Raw genomic sequence first — 25,692 nt, 5'->3', positions numbered from 1 at the left:
ACCTTCAAAGTAACAGTGTCTTTATATGTGATGGCTTCCTGTGGCACAATGCCAGCACTGGTTATTTGGGTGCAGGTGAGAAGAGGGGAGTAGGCAGCGGTGGGGATGGCTGGGGTCTGCTTTCCCTTGTTTTGGGGCTTCTTTGTTCCTAGCGGAATATTTGCTTCCACAACTTGACCTACTTTAACAGCAGGCTACATGTGCCTTTTGCAATAAATCAAGAGAAAATGGCAATGGTTGCTTTCTATAGACATAAGAAAGTACTCCAGCAACAGTTTAATACGTTTATAAGTGTCTACCATATACATTATTACATTTAATCACCAACTCTGAAAACATTTTTGTAGTTGACAGTCTGGCTCAATAGACGGTTTGCTTTGTTTGAATGCCTCATTTGTTCGCCTCGATTCTTTTTATTGCTAAAGCAATTTTATTCCATTTTAAAATGTTACATTTATGGCACAGGTAATTATGATCCTAGGTTACAAAAGGCATTTGGAAAAGACAATGGCTGGAAAAATTCGTTTAATTTTTTTTTTTTATTCATCAGTTCTAATGAAATATTGTTAGAACACACTAAACCAGTGACAGGAAGCCTTGCTAAAACTGCAATGACAGCACATCTTCGGCAACACACCACACACGGTCATTTAACCCCAGGCTCTTATGTTTGTCACATGGAGTTATATCCTCACACAAATGGCAAACAACGACTTTTATATCCAGCCATCTTTTAATGACTGAACTTGTTACTCCTAATAAACTCAACGAGTAGATTTTCTAGTATCAAAGACATTTCAAATATGTATTGCCCCCTTCTATAGTGCAGTAGAAACTATTCATAATTCTCAATCATGCTCAATCCACCAGCAGAGAACAGTCCCCAACATAAGCAAGTAATTGTTCACACATTCCTGAAAAATACAAGATGCTGACCTCGCCTTCTTAGGCAACTGCAGATCCATTGCAGCCCTTCACTACCAAAATATCTAGCGGCAGCACGAAAATCCTTATTGCAACCATTTATCAAAAACAATAATCTGCTGGACAAAGTCCACACGGCACACAATAAGTCACAAGGGCAATCCTCAATGGCCTCCAGAGGATACTGATGGCACTGAACAAACGTGCTGATCCTTCACATATTTGCAGTCTTCAATACTGTTGACCATACATTCACATAGACACATGGTTCAGGAGCACTATCTTTCTGTGTACAAAATCCTTCAAAGTGTATAGACAGCAGATTGTATCACTACCAATGTACTGCTCTCCATGGGGTGGTATGTTGAATTAGTCATAAAGTTGGTTATTTCACTAGCATCAAACTTTTTTACTTATGCCAAAGTCAATCAGCTTCCACTAGAAGCTGATTGACTTTGGCATCTTCTGTGAACGAATGTCTTTTACTGGCAGCGTAGAAGATGGAGATCATTAGATCACAACTTACTGTAATTATAACCAGCCTAGGCAGAGATCTTGTTGAAAGGAAATTTTCTTTCACCATTGTTAATTCAAACGTGGCTATTCAGACTACAATGCTATTGATTGGCGGCAGGTTAGCCCAGCACCATGTGACTCTGGGCAATAGCTCGCTTAATCTTCCCGACGGGCCCCAGCGCCTAGAGACCCTTACGGGTGATTGTGCGCTTTACAAATGTGGACTTTTTACTTTACTTTATTGATTAAAATTAAATTAACCATAGTTCTAAAACTTTCCAAGTTGGTCCTTGCATCTATTTACGATCTCAATCTGAAAAGAATTCTCATCTACCTTGCCCTTTACACAGTGCCAGAGCAACAATGGCCTCGATCCTCTCAAGAGAATAGAGCTTACCTGGGATTCCCTTCCTATTTGATACAAAAACTTCAGCAACGTCTAACTGCAGCAGTCTGAAGATTATGCCATCTTAAGAAAACGATACAGAAAAGGGGGTGGTGATGAACAGAGTGTCTGAATTAAGCAGACCACTCTTACCCAGTCCAAAGATCAGGGCTTGATCCATCACCGTTATTTATCTCACTGCCCCATCCCAGCTCAGAACCTGGCTATATGCAAATGAGTCTGTCCCTGGCCCAGTGCATCATGGGAACAGGGCAGACCAAACTACCAAGCCAATTCTTCACCAGAAAGGAGACAAGCTACCGGGGACCGGTTTCTGGCATTTCAGCCTCTTCGGCCCGGCTTGCTTGAGTCCTGATGGAGCAGTGAGAAAGGGACTCATGTCTGAGTATACCCTGCCACACCTATAGTGGCCAAAAACGATACAGAAAAGGGGGTGGTGATGAACAGAGTGTCTGAATTAAGCAGACCACTCTTACCCAGTCCAAAGATCAGGGCTTGATCCATCACCGTTATTTATCTCACTGCCCCATCCCAGCTCAGAACCTGGCTATATGCAAATGAGTCTGTCCCTGGCCCAGTGCATCATGGGAACAGGGCAGACCAAACTACCAAGCCAATTCTTCACCAGAAAGGAGACAAGCTACCGGGGACCGGTTTCTGGCATTTCAGCCTCTTCGGCCCGGCTTGCTTGAGTCCTGATGGAGCAGTGAGAAAGGGACTCATGTCTGAGTATACCCTGCCACACCTATAGTGGCCAAAAACGATACAGAAAAGGGGGTGGTGATGAACAGAGTGTCTGAATTAAGCAGACCACTCTTACCCAGTCCAAAGATCAGGGCTTGATCCATCACCGTTATTTATCTCACTGCCCCATCCCAGCTCAGAACCTGGCTATATGCAAATTAGTCTGTCCCTGGCCCAGTGCATCATGGGAACAGGGCAGACCAAACTACCAAGCCAGGGTAAGAGTGGTCTGCTTAATTCAGGCACTCTGTTCATCACCACCCCCTTTTCTGAATCTTAAGAAAACAGCAGGTGACTCCTCACGTCAGGGTTCTATGTTGGCTGTCAATCAGATAAAGTATTAGATTAAAATCTTTGTGCATTGTGCATCAGGCTTTCTAACGGATTTCACTCTTACAGAACTCTACTCATTAACCTTGCATCTGCTTCAAGTCAACAAGGCGCAGCTAAGGAGCCCTCCCAAGATTTTTTAGTTTGGGCCCTGCAGTTCTGAAATTCCCTTCCCAAGACATTTCAAGATTACCACTCCCTTTTGTACTTTCTTCTTCTCCTTATTCTAATGGTCGGAGTCACTCTGGCTGCTCTAATCAAGTGCCAAGAGGCCACAATAGGGGTGGTAGTTGAGCTTGACAAAAGAATACTTAACACAACAATTTGTATTTTATGCATAGGAATTTAATTAAGTGATGTTTTATCCCTAGCAAATCAGGTTCTGTTTTTAATTAGGCAATAAAGTAGCTTTACATTTACAATAGTGTTACATGGCTAACAGCAGATGTTGAAAACCCATATAAATGTACTTGAAGCTACCGGTCCTGGAAAAAGCTTATAACAACGAAGCAAATGTAAAACACACTGTTTAAAATTACAGAGGTTAACTTATTTTCAAGCAGTGCTAATGAGTTTAAAGTGGGGGTTTTCTTCAGTTCTCTTCACGACCCGATTGTAATTTGCCATTCATGGGGTTGTCCTTTTCCTCCCTCAAAAAGTTCTAACTTGTCAATTTCCAATACCATAGGTTTTTATTCATCAAATGTTTAATCAGTATTCCAGGGAATTACTTTGTAGGCTCTCGTCACTGAGCAAAATGTTATCTGAAACGGGTAAAAAATGTGTACTTCTTTGACAGAAAATCTTTGCTAAAGAGGGTAGTAGAGAAATATAGGCTAACCGTCACCAAGCTCCAGTTTGGCCTATTTCAATAACAGTATCCCTTCAGCTAAACAGAAATTGGCCTAAGGAAAATAGTAGTTTGGTTATTAAGATTTAAGAGGGTTGGACAGTACTAACGTTAGTTATGGGTGAGATGTGCAGGATTGCTGGCAGAAGTGGAGCAGTAACTGACAAACAAAGGGGGTGAAATAGATCACTATATTCTCTTGCTTAAGAATAAAGGGCCCAGGATTTATTTATTTAAAGATTAGGTTCAGTATGTGCGTACACACACACTGCAAAAATAACTGAACAGCATTGATAAGAAGGCGTTGTGTATTGTGGAGCATATTAGAGTTTCTCGTAAATTTTTGTAGAGAGAAGAAAACAGTGACGTCTGTGCATAGACACACCAAGGGCAATGCTGCTCTACACAGTTTAGGGCTGTGCATAAATATGACTGACAGCATAGCCCCTACCAAGCTTCTTATAAAACAAACATTTGTAATACAATGGTCTCGCATTTAAGAGAGTCTGAGCTATTGGCAATGTAAATGAAAATGCCTTTTATTTATGGGCTGTGTTTATACAATATAAATAAAAGGCATTGTCATTTACAATGCCACTAGCTTAAACTCTCCCAAATGCAAGACCTATTGCATTGCAAATGCGTATGGCACCCGTGCTATACTTTTTATTTTAAAGCATTAGGAGAGAGCGTGTCCAGCCTGCAACAGCGGGCAGGACAAAGTTATTTGAGAAAATAGTGCTCGAAGGCTGTAATTAAAGCAACGCCTACCGTGTAACAACACACATAACAGGGGGTGTTGCCATAGGAGGTTAAAAAATGAGACAAGGAGGTATTAAGGAGGGACTACTAAGCCTATTGACCAATGGTCAAGCACAGGTTACAGAGGACAATGACAAGCCAATGAAAAATATGGCTCTCGGAGCAGCGCATTCGCTGCCCAGGCTCGACATAAAAAAACACTCCTACGTGTGTCTCTAAAGTGTTGAGGTGGGAGAAGAGCGAGAGTGTGCAAAAAGAGAGACAAACACACAAAGAAGAAAAAGATGATCATATTACAACTCAACTGTCTAAACCCACAATTTAGGTTTTTCAGAAGCAAATATTGTATTTTCTAGCCAGTGAAGCAGAGACGAGTTTTTAAAGAATGTCTCACCCAAAATGGAGGCTAGTTACCCTGCTTAAGGCAGCCCATACAACAAATCCTTATGCTGATCTTGAGGCAAAGAAACAAACCAAGAAAATACCCGATCTTGGAATACAGCTTCTCAACACGCCTGCCCCGACTACAGTTTAAATCAAATCTTCAAATGCTTTTTGAGCATTTACTGCTCGAGCGCATGGGAGACCCCCTGCTCATTTAATATAGAGCAAAGGCATCCACCCTGCTACTATGTGTACTTCAGGATCACGAAGACCAAGGCTGAAACTAATTATGGACTAGACTTGGATCTTGCTGGCACACATGTGTTGCTGCACTGACACAAGAATATATCAAACCTGATGGGCACTTTGGTCTAAAGAATGCTCCTGCCACCTTCCAAAGGTTGGCAAATCAAGTCATTGCTGGGTTGGAAGGCTTTAGTGCAGCTTATCTAGATGATATTGCTGCATTTAGCCCTTCCTGGCAGGATCACCTGGTCCACCTGTGGAAGGTTTTACAAGCTGCAGGCCTAACTATTCAAGGCATCCAAGTGCCAGACAGGGCAGGGAACTGTTGTGTACTTAGGCCATCTTGTAGGTGGAGGACAAGTCCAACCACTCCAACCCCAAATCCAGACAATCCTAGATTGGTAAACTCCAACAATAAAAGACGCAAGTCAGGTCATTCCTCTAAAATAGAGTCGGAGTATACCAGCGAGAAGGCAACTTGGACTGGAAGAGATACATTTTCTATTTTTTCTGCAATGGTAACAACAAGAGAGAAAGATGTTCGAGCAGAATCCTTTTAACAGGCAATTCCTATGGAAACAGCAACTCAGGCCTCCCACACAATGAACTGAAAATCACAGCATGTTGTTAGATCTCTTCAGGACTCAGAACCATGCTAGCCTTGGTTGGCTGTCTCAAGATCTTATGCATCACAACACTTCCAGGTGACCTGAGGATATTCATGGCTGCTGCTATGGCTGAAGAGAACAGTGCTGCCTTAAAAAACAAAAACAAAAAAATTCAGGATGTTCTTTAGCCCAACTGGCTAGGTGGACCCCAAATAGCAAGACAGAGCGATTACTTGGTGCCAGGAGCAAGCACTCTGAACACACCCTTTTCCAATTGTCTGCCAACCGGATTGCTGAATCAAATTGAGTAGGCCACATGTTCAAGCATGACTTCACAATATTTAGGCTTTTCTAGACAACCGAGTCACATCCCTGGCAATATACTGCGAGTGCTGTTTGGGCTTGGGGCTGGCATTCTCCAGTAACATTCATAACTCCTGTAAGACAACTGAGATTCGCCTCTGCTTAATCTGCCAAAACACACCAGGAGCATTCGTGGTATTGGAAGTGTAAAGGGATCGCAGAGTGCTCTCTAGACCTGTGAGAGTCTGATTCTGAATTTAGGTCAAATCAACACTTGAGAGCAAAGTTATGATGCCTCAGCTTTGGAAATGTACTGCTGAGGACAGTGCAAGGACACTTAGCGAGCAAGAGTACAGCGATGGTGAGCACTTAACACAGAGGTCTTGCTTCACTGTTTGTGCAGCCTTTGAAATTATAGCTGGTTTACTCCATTTCCAGTGAAGGTTTCGACTATGGTGTCTATCGTCTGAAAGCAGTGCGCCATCAAAGGATCAATGCTTTCTGAACTGAAGCTGAAAGGGAATGTCATAGAGCAGAGGTAGGAAAATAAACTGGATGGACCCAGGCACACCAAAGAGAAGTGCTGATAAGCGAAGAAGCAACTGCAGATTGGAACCAGTAGCATTTGCAGGAGACCTGGGAGCTAGGTAAAGAAGCAATCAGACAGAACATTTTAGAAACTGAAAAAAGAAAGGGTGCTGAAGCACAGTTAAAAAACCAAACCATTAATGAAGGACTTGGAGTTTGATAGAACACATGAAGCCCAATCAATGCAGCTATATAAAATAGAGAATGGAAACTGGCAGGCAAGCTCCTTGTGAACCCAGGTATACAGGCAAGCTGACCTTCACTAGCACCAGGCGGAAGGTGTACTTTATAGCAAAGAAACCTTACATGGAGGATTTAGTCTTGCCTAATAAAAAGAACAAACTATTGTGCCACACTAGGAAGGACTATGGGGATCTGTAAGAACGTAGGATCGGTTTTCAGCTTACCCCCACTTTTTACCCCCACTTTTTTCTTGGTGTCAGTGTGTGTTTGACCTAGTCTGCTGGGATCCAGCTCATCAAGACCCCAGCAACTGTGCTTTCTTCCCTAAATTTACAATGGTAAGAACTTTAGTACATCCACAATTGGCTACTGGTGTACCCTTTTAAGTACCTAGTATATGGTATGAAGGTACCCCATAGGTACACCAGGGTTCTCACCTGGGCTGCAGCATGTATTATGCCACCCATGGAAGTCCACTTAAACTGTAACTACAGTCTGTGTGAGTTGGTGCTTGCACCTCTCACAACAGATAGAAGTTTCCTTATATCTGAGGTCACGGCACTTCAAACCTATAAGTCACCCCCTATGGCAATATCTTCAGTCCTAAGGGCAGGGTGCTTGGTTATAAGTGTGAGAGTGCCCCTGCATGAGCAGGACACCCCTACAAACCCCCAAGTCAATTGTCCAGGCTTTATAAGTGTGATCAGCCCTTGTAATACATATAGTGGATATCAGTCATTACAAGATGTGTAACTATATATTGGCTGCACCGAACCTAGTTATATTTGGTATCAAACATGTTGTAATCATACCCCAACACGGATTCCACTGTTGTAAGTATGATCCAAGTACTGGGACTGGGACTGGGGGGGGGGGGGGTATGGGAGAAGGGGGATTCCCTAGGGTACCTCTCCCTCCATACTCCAGGTAAGAGCCTATCAGGGTCTGCCAGCACTCTAGTGCTGCTGCCGAGCACACACACAATTCTGCCCTCCTGCTGCTGAGCTCGGGCAGCTGAAGGTAGAACAATAGGTGTCCATCCTTGCATACTCCAGTTTGAGCCAGTTCAGGAAGACCATGGCTCCCGCTCCGGTGCGAAACTGGACAAAGGACCCTCTGTCCATACCCTCCCCCTCCCCGCGAGTTGTTCTAACCCTTTCCTTAGGGTACTTAAGGCCTTAGCTGCGGGTGGGTCACTGCGATTCATAGTGGGACAAGACTCAACCCTGAAACTACACTGCTCTTCGACTGTCTGGACACTTGGACTTCGTTGGACTGTGCCGGAACCGAGACTGCACCAAGGAAGACTCCTACTGCTCCTGGACTCGCTGTTCTTTAAGTCTTCTTCATCGTTGTCTGTGCTTCTGCCAGGTTCTCCAACAGACATGTGGGCATCAAGGACACCAGAAGAAATCTCCCTTGGAGTGAAGGAGTTACTCCCCTGCATCTGCAGGCACTGCAACAAAGCCGACTGGTCTGCTGCTCCATCGTCCTACGGACTTCCCGAGACTGAGCAACACAGTTGGTGGTTCTACAACTCCCATGGCCAGACCAGTCCTCTCTGCAATTTTGAGGCCAGTGTTCCTCATCGGAACCACTAGGACCAAACCCCTGTGCACAGCGTCAACGTGCCGTAGCCAAGGCTTGTTGGCTCTGCACCCCAGAGATCACCACGTTACAAAAAGCTCCAGCCTTCAGCATCTCTTCCCTCCAAGATCAGCATCCTCACCACATCCTCTGCACCGTGGGCCTTCATCCTCGGTGAGCTGCTAGGGGTCCTCTTGCAACTCATGTGCCTTAGACCTGTGGGGTCTCCGGAGGTTCTTCTACTGCTTCAGGGGGCCCCCCCTGCTTGCTCTGGCCTGCTCTGACTCTCCTGCTGTTGGTGAGTCCCTTGGACCTTGCTGGTCCCAACATTGCTCCTTCTTCGTCCTCCATGGCAGTTGTGGCTTGTTGGGGGTTTCCGCCTGACACCGACTACGTAGTGACCGACGTGGGAGAGCTGGTGTACGACTCCTGGTCTTCCTCAGCGTCGCTTGGTCCTCTCAGCTGCAGCAACAAGGTCACTGTGGACTCTCCAGAAACTCCCGACATCGGTGGGCATTGGGTTTTCGTGCCTCCTGGTCACCTCAGAGTGGCATAGACTCTGTCCCCTCTGCTTGCAGGTGCTTCACTTTCAGAATCCACCCTTGGATTCCACTAGACTCCTTCGCGAAGTTCTACAGAGGCATTTTCTACAAAGTCCTCCATTGTCGTCTACGGCAGGTTCTGACATCTCTTCACCCCTATGCACCTGGCTTCCTGGGGCACCCACCTCTGGTTCTCCGGGTGGCTCTCCAACCTTCCGTCCTCCAAAAGCAATACTTTGGGGGTTCTCTGGGAAGGGTCCTTTTCCTTCAAATGTGCAACCATGACTTCTCCATTAACTTACACTAGCTGTGTTTCCATTCTGCACACAGCCTGCTCTGGGTTCCTGGGTACTTACCTTGGGTGATTCCTTGTGTCCCTGGCTCCTCTGGGTCTTCTGGTCCAAGTCCTGTTCTCCTTTGCAGTTTGTTTTCCACTTCCTTAATATATGGTTTCGTCTTCCCCTGGAGACCACTGTATTTTGTGCTACTTACCTGATTGCTTTTGAAATATTATTGTGTATTGTGCTGATATCTCCGGGTAGGAGATATACCAATGTGATAGTGAAATTGTGTTGTAATAAATAGACTTGTTTTTGCTAAACACTGTGTGGTTTCTTTTAATCTAACTTACATTACAAATTAAACTGGTAAAACAAGCTGCTTAACGCTCCTTCAAGAAAGTCCTGAAGGCTGCTCTCCACAGCTACCACTTTGAGAGCTTTCTACGGCTATCAAAGACCACTAAAATCACCTGGATTAGTACGAGGTGCACCACTTGAAAAGGTGTGCACAATATACTAAGCCAGCATTCTAAAGTAACATTAACCTCTTCCATGCTCATGACGAGCTGAGCTCGTCATGAGCCGTGGAACGCTCGCATGCGGGGATAATTCCCCTGCTGTGCTGAGCGTTACATGGCAGGTAATGCACTTGTGACGAGCTGAGCTCGTCATGAGCACAGGAGCGCCGTGCCTCCCCCCCAGCACAGCGGGAAATTAACCACCACAGCGAAGGGGTTAAGCATAATTGGAACCTTAATCTCGTTTATGTAGAGGGAAATCTATACTCTTAGAATGATGCTATGATGGGGTAAATATTCTGTAAAACTGAATATTATATCAAAGGGAGAATATTTGGCAGTGATGATACAGTCTTAATGTGTGATGAGGATAGGCTAAGTGCAATGTTAATTGGAAACGGGGGGGGGGGTTTGGCTCATGGAGGTCACTGGGGATGGACCTCATTCATACAATATATGAGTAATAACACCTTATGTGTAAGCTTTCTTGTACTGCTATGGTTGGACACCAGGTTCTTGCTAACATTATTCATAGGTGAAATTCAAAGGATGCAATTAATGAACACATAAGGCAATGACGTTTTTTATTGTGTGAAAGAACACGTGGGGGAGTTTGCATAGGATTGGCCAAAGAACGGTGGTGTTCGATTCTAGATTTTTTCTACTGTATAGGTCGAAACACACCTCTGCTTTTCAGCTCTGCCAGACAGCAGATCCAGTTAAGGAAATACATGGCAGTAAGATGCACTAGTAAGAGTTCCCATTTTAATTGAGATAACAGCAGAAGTAACCTTTAAATGGGGCCAGCTATTTATATACTGAATGAAAACAAATATTAGGATGATATGGCCATAAACTTAAACAAGCACATGCTTACAAAATATTAAATCATAGGATGATGTTAAAACAATTAGTTGTTGAGGAAGGATGCAATAACAGCCATGTCACAAACAAAAGGAGTCAATGACAACCACTTAAGAGGGATTCTATTACCTGAACTGAGCCTTGATGTTGCTGGGACTGGCTGATCTAGTTTGTATTTCTTTCTCTTGTTTTTCTCGCAGGATTCTTTCAGCAAGCAAGAAGTAAGTAGCTGTGATGTGATTATATTTGTTGGTTTCCAAGGCCCTTCAAGAAAGAAAGTTATGTTAATAAAAAAACAAACCATAAAATCAATTTTGTTCTCACTTCTCAACAGTAAATATTGTTTGTCGTGTTGATACCGTCTCAAGTTAGGCAATGGAAGAAGGGTTCAGACGTTTACAGCTGCAATTCACACACACGGCTACCTGGAGAAAAGAACCCGCCTACAAGTCAGACAATGTAATTTTTCTCACCCAGGAAAACTGCCCAAGTGATCAGCAACAGAATCCAGAAGGAAGATGGTGGGTATAAGGTGGTGGCAGAGGAAGAATGGCTGGTAAATGCTGGTCTTTGGGCAAAAAAGCGATGCTAGGAATCAGCAGGCTTTTCTAATGACAAATACAACCGCTGCATCTACTGATGAACATCTCAGTAAAATCAGGGCATGTGCACATTTCCAAAGGAACATCTTAAAATGAACAGTTACCGGTTCTATATATCTATCAATTTAAACAATTTCTGGATTACCAGGAAGGACTCTAAATAAGCAAATTCAAGGAGAAAATTGGCCAATGACAAAGGACTTATTTTTAGATTAGTATGTAGTTGAGGTGCATAGGTAGAAGATGTATAGTGAGAATCTTTCTTCAAAGATTCTCTCTATACATCTTCTACCTATGCACCTTAACTACATACTAATCAAACATTTTTGGGGCACTCAATGGCCGTAACATAAAAATCACAGAATCATCCAAGTTATTTATTTTTCGTATTCTAACTTGTGTCTAACTTTAACAGCTCAAGATTAACGCTCGAAATTGCTGCCTGCCATCGCTTTAGCTTCTCTGAAAGGCATGAATAAGCAATCATGGCAGAGAGAACAATAAATCATCATAGGCAAGCGTTTGTAGGTCCAACATACGAGCCCTTTATAAATATTAATTATATCAAACAGGCATGCAGTTCCTTCGGAAACAGTCAAATGAGGAGAATTTGTGACTGGTCGGTATACTATACACAGGATGGGACAAAAGTCCGCTCCTTTTGGAACTGGGGCCATAACACACCCAACTGGGTGTCATGATTCATCACTGGGCTTGCTCCTTGTCGGGCCGGCACTACAATACCCGATGGGGCACCCAAAAAGGGTCTCTTTTTCGGAGATCTTTTATTCCAAAGCCGTAATGTGAAGTGGGGGTTGTAGGGCCGCGAGGTGTAAATGAATGTGGTGATGTGCAAAGTGCGTGGGGTAGAGCAAAGTGCGTGGGGTAGTGTAATAAAATAGACTAAGTAGTACTCTAAAGCAAATGTGAATAAATGAGTCTGCTTGTCTAGTTAAAAACAGTAATGGATAACCTCTGAGACAATGTTTCAGGAAAATGAACGACCAAAACAGTAAAAACCTAGCAAGGTAAATTCAGTATCTTCCTTTGTTCAAGAAGCTACTGACCTTCGGCAACAATATATCTGTAAGAGACATATATTAATTATAGATTCCTTACCTTCGAATTACCCCCAGGCGTCAGATTGGATTCAGAGAAATTTTTCCGTAGCAGGACCCCGGCATATCAGTAGGTGGCGTCGGTTGACTCCGCGTTTGTCGTCGGCGTCTTGATCGGCTGGATAATGTTGCAGTATTTACTTAGATGCCGCCCTCGCTCGCTGATGTCAGTTCTTTACACGACATTCCACGTCAGAAGCGCAGAGCCATGTAAAACACCGACCACTGGTGAACAAAACTAGGGTCCTGAAAGGGAGTCCCTTACCCTAATAGTCAATTTGCAGGGTGGGGAGGTAAGGAATCCATAACTAATATATGTCTCTTACAGATATATCGTTACCAAAGGTAAGTAACTTGTTCATCTGAAAGAGACTATTAGTTATAGGTTCCTTACCTTGGAATAGATACCCCAGCAATATCAACCCCAGGGGTGGGTCTGCGAACCAAGTTAACACCAGAAAGTCCTGGAGAACTGAATGGCAGACGAAGCAGTCTCTCCGGAATTGGCTGTCCAGGCAGTAGTAGTTTGTAAATGTGTGCAGGGATGCCCACATGGCTGCCTGACAGATGTCATCAAGGGGAACTCCATGTCCCAAAGAAGTAGTGACTGCCGTAGCCCTGGTAGAATGGGCTCGCAATCCTACTGGAGGTTCCTTCTTTGCCAAGGAATAACAAATTTGTATGCAAAGAACGACCCACCGAGAGATAGTCCGTTTTTGCACAGCCCGACCTTTCTTGGCACCCACATAGCCAACAAAGAGCTGGTCATCCACCCGGAATTGCATTGTGCAATCCAGATAGAAAGAGAGCACACGTTTTGGATCCAGACGGTGGAGTCTCTCTTCCTCCTTTGAAGAATGTGGGGTGCGAAGAAGGTGGGCAAAGTGATGGTCTGTCCAATGTGGAAAGAGGTTACCACTTTGGGAAGAAAAGAAGGTCGAGTTCAAAGGACAACCTTGTCCGGATGAACAGCAAGGAAAGGAGGCTTAGAAGACAGAGCCTGAAACTCACTCACCCTGCGAGCAGAGGAGATGGCAACCAGAAAAGCAGTTTTTAAGGTCAAAAGTCTGAGAGGACAATTATGTATTGGCTCGAAAGGAGTGCACATAAGTAGTCAAGACCAGATTCAAGTCCCACTGAGGCATTACGAAAGGAATAGGAGGAAAGAGGCGAGTAATGCACTTAAGAATTAATTTTACAATAGGGGACTTGAAACGAGAAGACTGATCCTAAAGCCGAAGAAAGGCTGAAACGGCCGATAGATAGCCCTTAAGGGTGCCCAGAGCAGAGCCCTGCTAGGCCAAAGAAAGAACGATGAGGAGAACTTCTGAATGGAAGACAGAAAGGGGATCCACGACCTTTGCTGTGCAGCAGGCCACAAATTTGTTCCATCTACTGGCGTATACCGTTTTAGCGGACGAAACCCTGGCTGCCAAGAAAACATTACAGACTTTGGGAGGAAGATCGAAATCCGTCAACTGTTGCGACTCAATTTCCACGCAGGGAGGTGGAGGCTGGACAGGTTCGGGTGGAGGACCATCCCCTGTTGCTGCGACAGAAGATCCTCCCAAAGAGGCAGTCTGATCGGAGGGTCAATGGCCATGTGTAAGAGCTCGCGATACCAGACTCTTCTTGCCCAATCCGGAGCCACAAGAATGTCTTGATCATCTTCAACACTCTGGGCAGAAGTGGTATAGGCCGAAAGGCGTATAGAAGACCGCAACTCCACTCGTGCCGAAAAGTGTCGCCGAGCAAGTGCAGCCTTGGAAATTCCAAAGCACAAAACTGCTGACATTGCGCGTTATCTTTGGTGGCGAATAGATCTAACCAAGGCTCTCGCCATGGCTGAAAGAGGCCCTGCACCACCTCCGAGTGCAGACGCCATTCCTGATCCATCATGCACCTGCGCATGAGTTCATCCGCCCTGGCGTTCAGAGAACCGGACAGGTGTTGAACCACCAGAGATATGCCCTGATGTTCTAGCCATGTCCAAAGGCGGAGATCCTTGTGACATAGGGTCCACGACCCCACCCCACCCGGTTTGTTGTAGTACCACATGGCGGTGGTGTTGTCCGTGAACAACTGCACTACTCTTCCTTGGACAGAGGGAAGGAATGCCTTCAGTGCAAGTTGCATCGCCTGAAGCTCCAGGACATTGTTGTGGAGCCTGGACTCCGCCGGAGACCAGAGGCCTCTGATCTCCACCTCTCCCATGTGGCCGCCCCACCCCAGAAGTGATGCATCTGTCACCATTGTGAACTCCAGTTGGGGAAGGGAGAGGAATCTGCAGTTGACCCAATCCTGGTTCGTTAGCCACCACTGCAACTGGTGTGCAGTATCCTCAGAGATCTGGACACAATCGGAAAGATTCCCCTGATGCTGTGCCCACTGGAACTTCAGGTCCCACTGCAGAGCCCCCATACGCCACCTGGCATGATCCGCCAGCAGGATGCAGGAGGCCATGAGGCCCAGCAGCCTCGGGGTAATTCGTCCGAAACCCGGAATAGAGACTGAAAGATCAGAATCATAGCCCGAATATCCCGGACTCGCTGTTCAGGAGGATAAGCGGAAACTGCATTGTATGCAGAACCGCTCTGCTGAAAAGGAGCTTCTGAGAGGGAATCAGGTGCAACTTCGGCACATTGATAGGGAACCCCAGCGAATGCAGGAGGTCCATCGTAGCCTGGAGGTGGGAGACGACCGGGGCAAGCCCGCCTTCAGCAGCCAGTCATCGAGATAGGGGGAAGACTGGATCCCCTGATCTGCACAGATGAGCTGCAACCACTGCCATCACTTTCGTGAACACCCGAGGGGCGCTGGTAAGGCCAAAGGGGAGCACGGTAAACTCAAAATGCTTATGGCCTACCGTGAACCGTAGGTAATGCCTGTGGGCTGGCAGGACGGGGATGTGGACATAGGTGTCCTGCAAGTCCAACCATCCAGTCTCCAGGGTCGAGAGCAGACAGAACCTGAGCCAATGTCAAAATCTTGAACTTCTCCTTCTGGAGGAAGCGGTTGACTTCCCTGAGATCCAAGATAGGACACAGACCTTTGTCATTCTGGGACACCAGAAAGTAGTGGGAGTAGCAACCACGTCCTACTTCTGGCACAGGGACATGCTCGATGTCTCCCTTGGCCAAGAGAGCTGTAATTTCCTGACGGAGAAGGGCCAAGTGATCCTCCAACATGCGATGGAATGTAGGTGGCATGGATGGAGGGGTTGTCTCAAAGGGGCTTCGGACTATCTGCAAAACCCACCTGTCCGACGTGAGTGGGGGAAGTGATGGTGGATCCTGCCGCCCACTGGCAACTGGTGGCCCTTGAGGGTCAGACTAGGAAGGTTTGGAGGCTGCTGCAGTGGGGGTGCTGGTGGACTGACCCGCCCGATGGTCCCCAGACCCATGACACTGGGTCCAACATCCCCGGCCGCGCATAGGCTGGGCAGCTTGCACAGGCCTGTGGCACTGGGCGGGATGTGGTGGGGCACCCCTTCCGTAGTTACGAAAGAGGCGAAAATGAGACAGCGCCATAGAATCCTTAAAGCGCTCGAGCGCGTTCTCCGCTTTGTCGCCAAACAAGTGACGGCCATCAAAGGGCATGTCAAAAAGAGTAGATTGGACATCGCCCGAAAAGCCATTGGACCTCAGCCAGGCATTGTGTTTCATGGCTACTGACGTTGAAATTGTCCTGCCTAGTGATTCGGCGGTGTCCATCCCACAACGTATGGTGAACTTTGCAGCATCTCTGCCCTCAGCAACTGCACAGGAGAGAGTGGCCCAGGTCTCCACCTGATACTGCGGCAGCACCTGCGCAACCATGTCCCACAAAGAGTGGGTGTAACCGCCCAAGAGACATGCAGTGTTCACCGACAGCAGTCGTAAGCTGGCAGAAGAAAAGATCTTGATGATCCAGCTTCTTGGATTCCCTATCTGGGGGAGCAGTAGGGAATGCGCCCTTAGAAGTAGAGCTCTCAGGGAGAGGAAAATTGGGTCGCCCGGGGTGGAGTGGTGGCGGCAGGCAATCATCCTATCCACAGGAGCCACTGTGCTGGGCTTGGACCAGGTTCCCAGAAGGATGTCAGTGAGGGCCTCATTTAACAGCAGCAGGGGCTACGAAGAGGCCACTGCCGTTTGAAGCACCTCGGTCAGGAGGTTGGTCCTGACCGCCACCGTAGGTAGCTCAAGGCCCAAGGCCTCAGCTGCCCTACGCAACACCATTGAGTACGAGGCTACCTTCTCCGTAGCCACGGTAGGGGGGAGAAAGCATACCAAAGTCTGGTGAGGTGTCCAGACCACTAGCATCACCCAACTCCTCTCTTCAGTCCGGTTCACTCAACTGGCCTGCTAGAGGGTCGACCTCCTCACCCTCTCCTGGCTGGCACTCAGGACGATATGGAATGCCAGGCTAGAACAGGGGTACAAAAGTACTGGTAGGCTGCGGATCCGGCATCAGTCGACATAGGTCCGGATCCATGTCCAGGTCAGGGTGGAGGCTGGGGTAGACGCCGGCTGGGGACACAACCGGAGGCAGAGGTGAGGTCATTGGATTCGACGCCTGAGGAGGTATCGTAAGGTCGACCGCCGCTGATCCAGATCCAGGCCTGGATCCGTGGGGGGCCTGCAGCGCCGGGGGCGAAGCCGCTGGCCTCGAAGGCCTAGAACCCCCAGCAGAGTCTGTGGGGTCCAAAGGTGCACCAGCGAAATCCTTCTGGCCAAAGATGGAGTGGAGGGCTTCGTAAAAACTACGAAGGTGGGCAGGGGTCGCTCCGGCTCCCGGAAAGGGAGGGAGGCTCGAAGCCGACCCAGCAAGCTCCGTGGGCTGAGCCGCAGGACGACCATGGTCTGCATCCGATCGGCCGACGGATGGGGAGAACGCGAAGAGCGACGGTGCTTCTTCGCCTTCTTATGCTTCGGCTTACCCGAAGACAAAGATCTCGACGAAGAAAAGTGGTGATGACTCTGCGACCGGTCCCACAACCTCCCTCTCGACCGGGAGCTCGAGTGGCACGGAGCAGACTGCCGGGCCTACAGAAGCTTTCGGGACCACTCCCGCAAATACTAAATACTAAACCTAGTTTAGGACACCCCCGCGCCGCACGGCCACCAGCTGCTGCGTGTGCCTCCCGCCTGCCTGCCTCGCTGCCCCGGCCGCCGCCGTGTGACCACGCCCCCTGCCTCCGAGCGGCGTGGTCTCCTACGGCGTAGCGCTGTGCTCGCCTGACCTGCAGGCTCCTTTACCCCGCTATCTTGACCTGTGCCCCTCTGCATTTATTGTATTTTATTGTGAATTTGTATTTGTTTTTTGCCTGTTTGCCCGTTTCGCGCTCCCCCTGTCTCATCCCAACCCGCTCCCCGCTTCCCGCCACCGCCGCTAACCACGCCCCCTTTTTTCTTTCTGTACCCTCCCCGCTCCCGCCTCCCAGCTGCTCCGCCCTCCCTCGCACTTCGCCATATATGGCGACCGTGCGAACGCGCAGCGGTCACGCGCAGCGGGCGCGCCGATTGTGCGCCGAAGGCGCGCCAAAGGTAAGCCCGTCTGCGCCCGTCCGCGACCGGACCGCGCCCAGCGCCAGGACCCCTGGCCCCCACCGACGGGAGACGACCCGACTGTCCTACAACGCCACCGAACTCATCGCACTCAACACCGGCGGGATCCCCGGATGCTACCGAGCCACCCCGAGGCGCACCCACGGACCCTTCAGCTGCCACGCCTGCAAGTTCACCTGCATCCGGACCTGCCCCGCACCAGCACCCGCCAAGCCGAACACCAGCAGCAACCACCTCAAGTGCATCCTGCTCAACACCCGCTCCGTCCACAGACACGCCATCGAACTCTGGAACCTCCTCGACACCACAGCCCCTGACGTTGCCTTCCTCACGGAAACCTGGATGAAGGACTCCTCAGCGCCCGACATCGCCATCGCCATCCCAGAGGGATACAAGATCACCCGGAGAGATCGCATCAACCAGACTGGAGGAGGTATCGCCATCATCCACAGGGACACCACCCACATCACGACCAACACCGACGACACCCTGACTACAGCCGAACACCTACACTTCCAGATCCACACCGACCCGAAGACCACCCTCAGAGGCACCCTGATCTACCGACCCCCGGGACCACGCACACAATTCAGCGAGGACATCGCCGACTTCGTCAGCCCGCATGCCCTCCCCTCCGCTGACTACATCCTCCTCGGGGACATCAACTTCCACCTGGAGAACAACAACGACCGCAACACCACCACCACCCTGCTCGACAACCTCGCCAACCTCGGACTCAAGCAGCTGGTGTCCACCCCCACCCACCTCGCCGGACACACACTCGACGCCGTCTTCTCATCCAGCAAAGACATCACCTTCAGCCACGCCACCGGACTCCACTGGACAGACCACAGCTGCGTCCACTTCACCTTCAGAAGAACGACGATCCACCACCACCAGCAACCGGTTGCTCGAAGAAGCTGGAACAAGATCACAGCCGACCAGCTCGCCACTTCCCTGAGCCAGCACCCCCCCGCCAGCTCAGCGAACCCCAGCCAGGCCGCCGACAACCTCACGAAGTGGATCAGCAACTGCGCGGACGAACTCGCCCCACTGAGGACCCCGCCCAGCAGACCCGGCAGCAAGAAGGCCCCATGGTTCACTGACGAACTCAAGAACTCCAAGAAGAACTGCCGAGCCCTCGAGAAAGCCTGGAGAAGGGAACCAACACCGGACAACACGACCGCCCTCAAGCTTGCCACCCGGAAGCACCACCAACTGATCCGCGCCACTAAGAAAACTGCATTCAAGGACCGGCTGGACAACAACGCACACAATTGCAAGGAACTCTTCAACATCGTCAAAGAGCTCTCCAACCCCAACGCCGGAAACAACGACATCACCCCATCGCAAGACCTCTGCAACTCCCTCGCCTCCTACTTCCACAACAAGATCGCGGACATATACAACAGCTTCAGCTTCAGCACTCAACCGACGCACGCCACAACCGAACCACCGCCCCCCACCACCACCCTCCGCGCCTGGAATCCGATCAGCACCGAAGACACCATCCGCATGATGAACTCCATCCACTCCGGATCTCCAACTGACCCCTGCCCTCACCACGTCTTCAACAAGGCCGACGCTGTCATCGCACCCCACCTGCGGGACATCATCAACACCTCCTTCAACACCGCCACCTTCCCGGAGAGCTGGAAGCACGCCGAACTCAGCGCTCTACTAAAGAAACCAACAGCGGACCCCACCGAACTCAAGAATTACCGCCCCATCTCGCACCTCCCGTTTCCAGCCAAAGTCATCGAGAAGACCGTCAACAAGCAGCTGGCCGCCTTCCTCGAGACGAATGGATCCCTCGACCCCTCACAGTCTGGCTTCCGAGCCAACCACAGCACCGAGACCGCCCTCATCGCTGCCACCGATGACATCCGAACCCTGATGGACAACGGAGAAACAGCGGCCCTCATCCTCCTAGACCTCTCCGCAGCATTCGACACTGTCTGCCACCGCACCCTAGTGCAGCGCCTCAGCAGCGTCGGAATCCGGGAGAAGGCACTTGAATGGATCATCTCCTTCCTCGACGGAAGAACACAGAGAGTCCGTCTACTACCGTACAAGTCAGAGGCCACCGAAGTCATCTGCGGCGTCCCTCAGGGATCCTCGCTGAGCCCCACCCTCTTCAACATCTACATGAGCTACCTCGCGGCCATCGCACGCCAACACAACCTCAACATCATCTCCTACGCTGACGACACCCAGCTGATCCTCTCCCTGACCAACGACCCCGCCGCCGCCAGAGCCAACCTCCACGAAGGGATGAAAGACGTAGCCGAGTGGATGACGACCAGCCGCCTGAAACTGAACTCAGACAAGACGGAAGTCCTCATCCTGGGTTCCTCGCCCTCCGCTTGGGACGACTCCTGGTGGCCCCCCGCCCTGGGCAGCGCACCCAAACCGACAGACCACGCACGCAACCTGGGCTTCATCCTGGACTCCTCCCTCACCATGACCAGACAAGTCAACGCCGTCTCCTCGTCATGCTTCAACATCCTGCGCATGCTACGGAAGATCTTCCGGTGGATCCCCACCGAGACCAGGAAGACGGTCACCCAGGCCCTCGTCACCAGCCGACTGGACTACGGCAACGCCCTCTACGCCGGAACCACCACCAAGCTCCAGAAGAGACTCCAGCGGATCCAGAACGCCTCAGCCAGACTCATCCTCGACATCCCACGACACAGCCACATCTCCGGACATCTGAGAGACCTGCATTGGCTCCCCGTCAACAAAAGAATCACCTTCGGCCTCCTCACCCACGCACACAAAGCCCTACACGATCAAGGCCCGAGCTACCTCATCAACCGCATCAACTTCTACGCTCCCAAACGACATCTCCGATCAGCCAGCCACGCCCTCGCCGCCGTCCCCCGCATCCGAAGAACGACAACAGGAGGAAGGTCCTTCTACTACCTGGCCGCCAAGACCTGGAACTCCCTCCCTCCCGACCTGTGCCCGACCCAGGACCACCTCTCCTTCAGGAAGAAGCTCAAGACCTGGCTATTCGAGCAGTAGCAGCACTCCCCCCCCCCCCCCAGCACCTTGAGACCCTCCGGGTGAGTAGTGCGCTATATAAATGTCTGTGATTGATTGATTGATTGATTCAGGTTCATGGCCCAACAGTAGGAGCACGACTTCGAGATGTGCTCCAGACACCAGAGGCACACAAGGTGAGGGTCCGTTACCGACATCAATTTGTGACAGGTGTCACAAACCTTGAGGCTGGTCTGATGTGACATCCGTACGTGCACCAGGAGTCAACACGACTCAAACAGAGGTTGACAAAAGTCGAAAAATAGTCAGTCAAAAAGTGACTATGGGTACCGCTCTTGCCTGGGGGTAATTCTAAGGTAAGGAATCTATAACTAATAGTCTCTTTCAGATCCCTGTACCACAAATCTCCTGAGAAGTGTGCTAATTTTTTTATTTGTATTTTATTTAAACGTTTCATATAGCGCGAACAAGAACAACAAGTATAAGCATAGAAAAATACAATTGTAGGTGATTCAGAAATAGGGTGCTCCATAATACAAACTAGTTATTAAATACGGTGCTCACTGATATCTACTAGTGAGTAAAGTCGTAAGTAAGTAATTCACGTGAATTTCGCTATGAGAATCACTTTCACTTCTTTTTTTGAAGGTAGCAGTGAAAGGGTTCAGTCTTGTTTCTGTAGGCAAAGCATTCCAGATCCTGGGAGCCATTCCAGAGAAGGACCGGTTGTATGTTTTATTCTTGGCAAAACGCTGTGGTTTCAGCAGAAGATTCTTGGAACCTCTGGAGGCTCTATTACCTGCTGAGAGTACCAATTTCTGAGCTGTATAGCTTGGGGAGTTGTAGTGTAGTGCCTTGTGCGTCATGCACGCAATTTTCTGCTGAATTCTAGCTTCTAACAGTAGCCAGTTGAGTGCTATAAGGTCTGGAGAGATGTGCGATGTTCTTTTTGAACCTGTGATGAGTCTCGCAGCCGAGTTGATCGCTGCTCTTAGCGGGGCTGTCATCGCCCTGGGGAGGCCAACTAGGGTTACTGCCCCAAATTCCACTCTTTGATTTACTAGAGCCTGAACTGCTTGTTTGAAGTCATTAGCTGGCAGGACGGGTTTCAGTTTTCGCAGGGTGTGGATGTGGAAATTTGCTCCTTCTGTGGAGGCGCGGATATGCTTCTGCATCTTTAGGTTTCTGTCCAGTGTCACACCTAGTGATTTAGCTGATTCCACATTGAGAAGTTGCCCTTTGAGTGCAGTTAGGTGCTTCGTCCATTCCAGGATGGTGGATGATTTGCTGGAGGGGATCTTAGGAGGAACTCTGTTTTGAGGGTGTTTAGTTTCAAATGGTTTTCAGCTAACCATGTTTGAGTTTTTGTAGCGATGTGTTGAGAGACGTGATGTCCTCAAGTGAATGGATCTTGATGTAGAGTTGAGTGTTGTCTGCATACATATGGAAATTGATCCCAGAGAGACTGAGAAGTTCGGTGACTGGTTCCATGAAAAGGTTGAAAAGTGTGGGCGAAAGGGAAGTGCCTTGCAGTACTCCTAACGTGATTGGTACAGGGTTGGACAGGGATTGATTGACCGTGAATCTTTGAGATCTATTTTGGAGGAAAGAGGTAAACCAGGTGTAACAGGGTCGGGGTGGGAGGTCTTGAAGACTGGTGGACCCTGACCCTAACTCCCCTCCTTCCCTGCAGACAGACTCTCCGAGGGCAGAATGGGAAAGTCGTTTTGAACAAGAGGAGGAATACGACCCCGGCGCCTTTAACTGGGCGTATGTTGACCAAGACGAGACTCCGCCCCCTGCTGACGTCGGGAGCCCCAGATTGGTGAAAGGGCAGGAAGTCCTGTATGCGAGGTGTGACATCACCCCGGAGGTCGGAGAAGGAAGCGGAGAAGAGGAACCGGAGGAAAAGCGAGGGGAAGACGGAGAGGACGGGAGAAACGAGAACGGAGGAGAGACAGGAGGCCAACAACCCCGTGAACCGCCGTGCCACACTCCCGAGGGAGGAGTGTGGCTTTCTCAGGTACGGCGGCTTTGGGCAGCCTGGGTGGGGGAAAAAGAAGACCCCTGTGTAAATACTGTACAAACCCCTGTGTGTGACTTTCCCGTGTTCGTTCCCAAACCCCTCACCCTACCTTACCCTTCCCACGTTCCTCACGCCACTCCTCCTCCCTGAGCACGAGCACGTTCTGTTTGAATAGTTCACGGGAGCTCCCTCACCACCACTTGGTCCCAAATCAGGTAAGCCACTATCAGACGGCAAACTAACGGCTTCCCTCTGTTGGTCTCTTTCCCTTACGGTCCGGAGACGGCGTACCCGAGTGAACGGTCCGGAGACGGCGTACCCGAGTGAGAGGAGAAGAAGTCAGCCAGGAGCCCCTTCGGCCAGACAAAACCGCCACCACGGACAAGCTGGACTTTGCAAGAGAGAGACTCACCTTTCGAACCCGCCGAACCATAAAAATAAAACCCAGTCTAAAGAAATCCTCTGGTCCTCAGCTTGTTACTGTGACCGCGCCCTCCTCCTCCTCCTCCCCTACCCCTCCCACGCCTACACCAGGTAAGCACAGATCCAGATATTCACAATCTGTGTTTCAGAAGTTCTAGCAAGTTGTTGTGTTAAACGGTGTCAAATTCCGATGACAGATTAAGTAAGATTAATAAACAGGCTTACTTTTGGTCCAGGATTTTTAGAGCATAGGTTAATCAATCAATAGGGAGATGGGAAAGGGGTCCATTCAAGTGGTTTATCTAGTGAATTGCCCTTGCCAATGGAAGTATGTGAGCATGACCTGTAGAAAAATAAAGTTGAGAATTGGAGAGCACAAGAGCAATATAAGAATGAAGAAAAATACTACCAAACTTTGCTCCCATTTTGTAGAAGCGGGCCATGATTGTGAAGAACTCAGATGGACAGTGCTCAAAATGCTGACAGACAAATCTAGGAATGCCGAAAAAATCTTGTTTGAGAAGGAACTAAGATGGGTAAATCGCCTTCAGACACATCTCACAGGCCTAAATGACAATATACCATGGCATCAATTCACATAGAAAAGAGAATCATTTCCTTTTGCCAGATTCCCTGTATAATGAAATAACACAGAGATACGTGTATATGATACACTCCTTCAATACATCGTATATCTCCAGTGGACCAAATCATGGTAAGTGTGGCCTCCCGAGATAAACCCAGACGTTTTACTTATGTCCATGACCACACTGAACATTATGGCAACATAGTCACTTAAATTTGGTCTCTCATCCCTAAAATATCCAAAGATACCTTCTGCTTACACCCGCATATCGATTCTTGTCTCGTTAACCTGTTCAGTGCTAATGACAAGGTGAACTCGTCATGAGGCACACTGGAGCTGTGCTCATGACAAGGTGAACTCGTCATGTATAATGGGATTCAATAAATGTCAGCGCAGGAGGGGAAAAGCCTTAGCAGCCAAGTGGTTAAAGAAAAGACGCATTTCAGGGCAATAAGAAAATCCACGTTTCAAAATAAATGAGGACCTATATCCCCCTTTTTCTAATAACCATCACGGGTATATCGCAGCCTCGAACCGCCCTTCTGATAAAATACGACCGATTCTAGTCCTACCTTTATTACACTGTATTTAACCAACCGGAAGGGCAGTGTCCTTTGTATTTCCGGGGGCAGAGTCAGCACAAGACAGAGAATATCCCAAAACACGCGGGTAAGAATGGCGGCTTAATCTAGCGTACTACAACCTTTTCAAAAGCACTTAAAGCCTAAAATTCCGAACCCGTGGTTGAAATCTTTAATTGTACTTTCGTTTTTACCCAGCTCGGGCTTAAACGGTACCCAGGCACCCCGAGGACGATTAGGATACTAAAAACTGAGGTAACAACGCAATTTTTGCTCCTCGATCATTAACTTTAAAAACATCAGTTCGTTTGTCTTTAACATTATGCCTCAGTTAAGCGCGTAGGTAATGAGAATCTCTCTCGACTTTTTAAATAAAAAATACACATACTTTCTGGTGTCTTATGACACGCTACATCACATATGAATTCAATGTAATAACAATGACGCGATTAATATAAACTAAGCCACGCTCAGTTCAATCGCTGTTGCGAAATACTTAATGAAAGGAGTAATATTAAGACTCTTTTAACAAAGACTTGTATAGTGACACTCGTCATTACCTGTACATTTCATGTCGTCTTACCATGCCTCTTAACTAGATATTATCCTGGCTTGCTTTTCCATTACTAAGCTTAATCCTTTGACCCGATAAGCCCCCTGTAACTCCCTATTTATTTATGTCCTTTCAACACAACAATGGAAATGCTAGTTGTTTGTGCATTACTCTAGAATCGGAGTATGTAGACAGTGACAGTGCTATATTGTAGAATCATGACATGCATAATATGGATGTTTTTTGACTTGTTTCTCTATTTCAAGAATTCAATTAATTTCAGTCAAGTGTTAAGAATTCTGACACTTTTGAGAACTACACAAATGGTGTGAGTACTTATATGTTTTGTATGTCCTGACGAATGCTCTATAGACCCGGCTGGGCCGAAGGAGCAGAAACATGTCGACCGTTTTGTAATAGATATAAGGTGATCCAGTAACTTGATTGACCACTATATTGATACCTATTTTTAACAACACTACCTCTCCTTTTATATTAAAAAAATCTCATTTGGAGAGGAATTGTTTTTTATAAAAAGAAAGCTATCTTCTCACTTTTTTGCACCTTCCCTCTGGGAGAGTCCTCCAATTTCTAGACACTGCTACCCAGACC

General features: G+C 48.4%; 1 protein-coding gene across 2 annotated transcripts in view; it reads right to left on the bottom strand.

Moving 5' to 3' along the window:
- Nucleotides 1-25,692, bottom strand: part of SNRK (SNF related kinase) — a 175,321-nt gene that overhangs the window by 29,705 nt on the left and 119,924 nt on the right. For both annotated transcript variants that reach the window (XM_078663905.1, XM_078663906.1), the window contains exon 6: nucleotides 10,766-10,900. In XM_078663905.1, coding sequence (XP_078520031.1) covers nucleotides 10,766-10,900 — 135 coding nt within the window. The remainder of the gene's footprint in view (nucleotides 1-10,765; nucleotides 10,901-25,692) is intronic.

Source organism: Lissotriton helveticus, chromosome 10 (assembly GCF_964261635.1).
Source record: "Lissotriton helveticus chromosome 10, aLisHel1.1, whole genome shotgun sequence".
Taxonomy (NCBI): domain Eukaryota; kingdom Metazoa; phylum Chordata; class Amphibia; order Caudata; family Salamandridae; genus Lissotriton; species Lissotriton helveticus.
Note: the sequence above shows the minus strand (reverse complement) of the source record. Positions and strands in the feature narration are given on the sequence as shown.